Genomic DNA, 6011 nt, shown 5'->3' on the forward strand with positions numbered 1-6011 from the left:
ATGTATATCTCTGAGTTGCTTTTGAGTGTGTGCAGGTGTGTGTGTGTGTGTGTGTGTGTGTGTGTGTGTGTGTGTGTGTGAAGACAAGCATGTGGAGGCCAGAGGATAACCATATTCTGAGGTGCTGGGAGTTAGTACTGTATTATATCTTTTTTGCAGCACACAGTTGAACTTATCTTTCTTTTCTGTTATTGTTATTGTATTGAGATGGGTTCTCATATAACCCACACAAGCCTTGAACTTGCTATATAGCTGAGACTGATCTTGAAACACTGACCTTTTTGCCTCAACCTTCCAAGGGCTGAACTTTTAGGCTTAGTCTACAGTGCTTTGCTATTATGTGTTCATTTTTGAGTCTTCACACAGTGTTTGGATATTTCTTACTAAATTTTTCTTAGTTTTTTTCAAATTACTTTATAAGTATAGTTTTTCTTTTTATATTTCCTAAATAGCTATTTATGTATATAAGAAGATTATTAAAATTAATATTCCTTTCTTTCACATAAAACAAAGGTAATTGAATTTCTAGATATCTGCTTCTACTCATATTTCCTTTCCTGGAATTTTCTTGTAAAAACTGAGGACTTAAGAGATTCATGTGGGGTTGGAGCTCATCAGTTAGGAGCACTGGCTGCTCTTCTGGAGGACCCAGGTTGGATTCCCACCACCCACATGGCAGCTTACAACTGTCCATTAATTCCAGTTCCACGGGATCTGATGCCCCCTTCAGGCTTCAACAGGAGCAAACATGCACATGGTATACTTAAATGCATACAGGCAAACACACACACACACACACACACACACACACACACACACACACATATATATATAGAAAAGATTTTTTAAGATTAAATTAAAATGGGAGATATGCATTTGTTTAATTGTGGAAATATGTTTTTCAAGTATACTTGGTATTTCAATATTGGAAAAAATCTTCAGTGATATTTATTTGCTATTTATTTTAGGAGAAAATTGGGAAGTTGATGAGCACGAGAAAACACAGAACAAACTCTTGAGACAAGTTTTCAAGGAAACAGTGACTGATGAAGCCAGTGAATGTCCTAAGAAATTTGCAAATACATTTCCTCCAAATGCAGATTCCATTCCTTCCAGACACAATCTCTGTGAACATGACTGCTTTGGAAAGTGCTTAGAACACAATCTTGATGACCATAATAATGCAAAATGCCCAATAACAGAGGAACATTTTGAATATGATGATGCTATGAAATCATTTAATAATAGCTCACCCTATTTTGTAGTGACCCCCTTTAAATGTAACCATTGTGGAAAAGGCTTTAGTCAAACCTTGGACCTCATTAGACACTTGAGAATTCATACTGGTGGGAAACTCTATGAATGCCACCAGTGTGGAAAAGGGTTTAGCCTCAAGGAAAAACTTATTAATCATCATAAACTTCATAGTAGGGAACAGTGTTATGAGTGTAATGAATGTGGGAAAACTTTCATTAAAATGTCAAATCTCATTAGACATCAACGAATTCACACTGGAGAGAAACCATATGCATGCAAGGAATGTGGAAAATCCTTCAGCCAGAAATCTAATCTCATTGATCATGAAAAAATTCATACTGGTGAGAAACCCTATGAATGCAATGAATGTGAAAAATCCTTCAGCCAGAAACAAAGCCTCATTGCACATCAGAAAGTTCACACTGGGGAGAAACCGTATGCATGCAATGAATGTGGTAAAGCCTTCCCTCGGATTGCTTCCCTTGCTCTTCATATGAGAAGTCATACAGGAGAAAAACCTTACAAATGTGATAAATGTGGAAAATCCTTTTCTCAGTTTTCCATGCTTATTATACACGTGAGAATCCACACAGGTGAGAAGCCCTACGAATGTAATGAGTGTGGAAAAGCCTTCTCCCAAAGCTCAGCGCTCACTGTGCATATTAGAAGTCACACAGGTGAAAAACCCTATGAATGTAAGGAATGTAGAAAATCCTTCAGCCATAAGAAAAACTTCATTACACACCAGAAAATTCATACCAGAGAGAAACCTTATGGATGTAATGAATGTGGGAAAGCTTTTATTCAGATGTCAAATCTTGTTAGGCACCAGAGAATTCATACCGGAGAAAAACCTTATATATGTAAGGAATGTGGCAAAGCCTTTAGCCAGAAATCAAATCTCATTGCTCATGAAAAAATTCATTCTGGAGAGAAGCCCTATGGATGTAATGAGTGTGGGAAAGCCTTCAGCCAGAAACAAAACTTTATTACACATCAGAAAGTTCATACTGGAGAGAAACCTTATGATTGTAATAAATGTGGCAAAGCCTTTTCTCAGATTGCATCCCTTACTCTTCATTTGAGAAGTCACACAGGAGAAAAGCCTTATGAATGTGATAAGTGTGGGAAAGCCTTCTCTCAGTGCTCTTTGCTTAATTTACATATGAGGAGTCACACAGGTGAGAAGCCTTATGTATGTAACGAATGTGGGAAAGCCTTCTCTCAAAGAACTTCCCTTATTGTGCATATGAGAGGCCATACTGGTGAGAAACCCTATGAATGTAACAAGTGTGGAAAAGCCTTCTCCCAGAGCTCATCCCTTACCATCCACATACGAGGTCACACGGGTGAGAAGCCCTTTGACTGCAGCAAATGTGGAAAAGCCTTCTCCCAGATCTCATCTCTGACTCTTCATATGAGGAAGCACACGGGAGAAAAGCCCTATAACTGTATCGAGTGTGGCAAAGCTTTCAGCCAAAAGTCACACCTTGTTAGACACCAGAGAATCCACACTCACTAGAAACTCCCTGAACACTGAGTGTAGGAACTGCCTTCCAATGAAACGAACACCTTCTAGTACAGTACATGATCCATTCTAGGGCAGAGAGCTATGAGTATAGGAAAGCCTTGTGAAGAACCCACATATTTATTAGAGAATTCTCAGTGAGACCACCAATTGTATGAGGAAACTGACTGAGGAACTGTGAATAAACTAATTGATAGCTAATCTGTATTCTCGTTCAAATCTGAAAGTATCTGCTGAGTATCAACATACTTGAGCTCCTTGTATGAAGCAAGATAAGAAGATAAGCAACATAAGAAACAACCTTTGGTAGGCACTATGAGACTATGAAAAAGTAGGTTTTGTACAAGAATGTGTCAATAAGAAAATCTAATAATTGGGTGGCACGTCTACAAAGTTGCAAAACTTGCTGATGGTTACAAAAGAATGCCTGAAAACTCGAGTTAGCAAATTATAAAAATACCAGTACTCTTCTAATTTTCTACCTCTGTTATACGTCTACCCAAATTTACACATTGGTTGTAAAGAAATTCATAAACTGGTTTCAGAGTAATACAGCAAGGCAAAGGACAAAAAATAAGAACCAAACATTTTTTTTTTTGACAAAACAACTAGGGAAGATGCTCACTACTAGATATCATTACATTATTTAAAGTTTTTCTCATTTAAATTCTCTCAAGTGAATAAGCAAACTATCTGAAACAAATTGAGGATTTGCAGAGAAATTCAAGACTTGGCCATTTTGTGTGTGGGTAGTACTACTGAAATCATTGGAATGAGTCTAGCCTATTCAATATATGTAAAATTCATATGACCTAAACATGTTACTCCTCAACCATACATATATGACTCAGCTCATAGGGTGCTTGCTGCCAAGCCTGATCCCTGACTTTGATCCCCAGAATCTACATGGTGGAAGGAGAGAACTGACTCCCATAGTTGTCCTCTGAACTCTAATGGCATGCCACGTCATGCATGTCCACACACACAGATACACACATAGTCCAAATAGATAAAATCCTAAAACTGATGGAAATAAAACAGAATATGTCACTTTAGAGTAAGAGTATCAAAAATAACCCCACAAACATGGAATAGTCTATTTACTTTTAGTGTGTAACCCACGTATGTATACAAAGAGAAATATATCAGTATGTTCCCAGAATCATGGTTTGTATTGCTCCAAAGTGTAACATTTTCATCAACAAATAGATCAGTATGTTTATTTCTATGATAGGATACTATACTGTAAAATATACAACATTCACATGTAGTTACGTGGATAGGCCACAATATTTTGAGAGAAAAAAAGTGAAATATACAGTGAATAATGGTATAATATTTGTAACTTAATAAACCAGTTCAAAGAACAGTAATACCATTTATGGTATTAGTTGCCTTTGAGGATGTAGATGGGTTTTGTGGGAGTTGTTACATTGATCTGTAATACTTCTTTAATAAAAGGATGAAAGCAAATATTACAGAGCTGACAAGTCTGGTTGTCAAAATTAGTTCTAGGACTTTAAAGCTTTAGTTGCCTGCTTTTTCTAAAGTAAGTCAGTAGGTACAGGATGCGTGGCCTTATAGAATTGGTTTTAGAATAGCATGTGTGTGTTATTTTTATTTAATCTTCATATAAATAAGCCTGATTGAAGATGCTTTGTTTACTGTAAGGGTTAGAAGTTTTCTTAAAGACTCATGTGTTGAGAGCTTGGACTCCAAAACAGGTATTTATGAGTGATTTGATCTTGGTGTTCAGACCTCTTCAAATGTTTAGCCCATTAATGGATTCCTAGTTGATAGTGGACAGTGAAGCTGTAGGAGATGATACTTAGTAAGAGGAAGTAGGTCACCTGAAGCATACCTTCAAAAGGGACGATAACTTCCCCCTTAGTTCAGTTGATTTTCTTAGGCCTTCTTGTCATCGTAACAAAAAGCTGGCGCGAAGTCTATATAACATGAATTGGGATAATGAGAATCATCAGTATACAACATTTGAGGCCAGCTGTAAAATTGTAAAGCGTGTTATCTTTTACATAGTTCTTTCTCTAGTTGAAAGCAGTAGAAAAACAACAAAAAAAGTATTTCTTGGAATATTTGACTCTCAATTTTAAAACAGAAAAGTCCAATTGCATTTGGGTTAGTTTTGAAGAGGAGAGGAACTGTGCACAATGCCAGATAAGGACTGGTACCCAGATCACAGCAGGAGCAAAGTTCAGTTTGTCTCAACAAAGCTTTTTTCAGTGTCTATATTCTTAGTTTTTGTTTTTATTTTTATTCTTGTCATTGGAGGTTTTGTGGGTAGTGTTAAGACATTGAGGCTGGCCTCAAATGTAGGTGGATTCTTCTTTCCCACCTGCCAGTTCCCAAATAACCAGTATGCAGACTCAATATTAATTGTAAATGCTCATCTGATATCTCAGGCTTATTACTAAATAGCTCTTACAACTTAAATTAACCCATTGCTATTCTATGTGTTGCCACATGGCTCATGACTTTACCTGTCCTCCAGCATATCTTGCTCCCTCTGTGTCTACTTGCAACTCCTGACTCCACCCTTCTTCCAGCCTTCTCAGTCTGGCTCTCCTGTCTAACCTTATCTTGTTCAGCCATTGGTCAATCAGCCGAAGATGGATGCTAAAAAATTCCCACACTACCTCAGAATTGAGTATAATAAAGAGTTATTTATTTAGGTGTAGACACACAGATCACAGTCTTCTGCACGAACAGGGAACAGGAACCAAATCCAGCAGCTGGAAGAGAGAGAGAACATGTGCTTTACATTGTCATTTATAGTATAAGAAGCCACGCCCAAGTGGTCAGGTAACTTAAAGGTTACTGGCTGTAGGATTTCCTACAGTACATTCCCTTTTTGTTTAAGCAAGAGAGTTCTAAGCCTAATACAAAATTATATACAATAAGAACAAATATCAGGTATAAAAATTAGAATTACAGCCAGCATAAACAATATCAAGCAAGAAACACTTGATAAATGTTTCCATAATTATCCTATCCTGAAGAGTTTAAGTTTTGTATTATAAATAACTTGGCCAAGTCATGGGAGGAAAGTAACTATGACTATATAGTCTTCAACCCCTCCAAAGACCCAAGAAGAGAAATATTACTTGAGTAAGCAGGAAGTGCAATCCATCAACTTTCAAAATGTGCAACAAATGACAGAGACAACTGGCCACCTGGGCAATCATCCAAAGTCTCATTTGTAATGTTG

The 6011-nt window shown here is 37.1% G+C and overlaps 1 protein-coding gene across 1 annotated transcript in view; it reads left to right on the plus strand.

Annotated features, from left to right (window-relative positions):
- LOC101988459 (zinc finger protein 569) overlaps positions 1 to 5113 on the plus strand; it is a 31087-nt gene extending 25974 nt beyond the window's left edge. The window contains exon 6 of the mRNA XM_005361274.3: positions 969 to 5113. Within this exon, the coding sequence (XP_005361331.1) occupies positions 969 to 2779 (1811 nt within the window). The 3' untranslated portion in view covers positions 2780 to 5113. The remainder of the gene's footprint in view (positions 1 to 968) is intronic.
- The last annotated feature ends 898 nt before the right edge of the window (positions 5114 to 6011 follow it).

The sequence above is a fragment of the Microtus ochrogaster genome, linkage group LG4 (assembly GCF_000317375.1).
Source record: "Microtus ochrogaster isolate Prairie Vole_2 linkage group LG4, MicOch1.0, whole genome shotgun sequence".
Classification (NCBI taxonomy): domain Eukaryota; kingdom Metazoa; phylum Chordata; class Mammalia; order Rodentia; family Cricetidae; genus Microtus; species Microtus ochrogaster.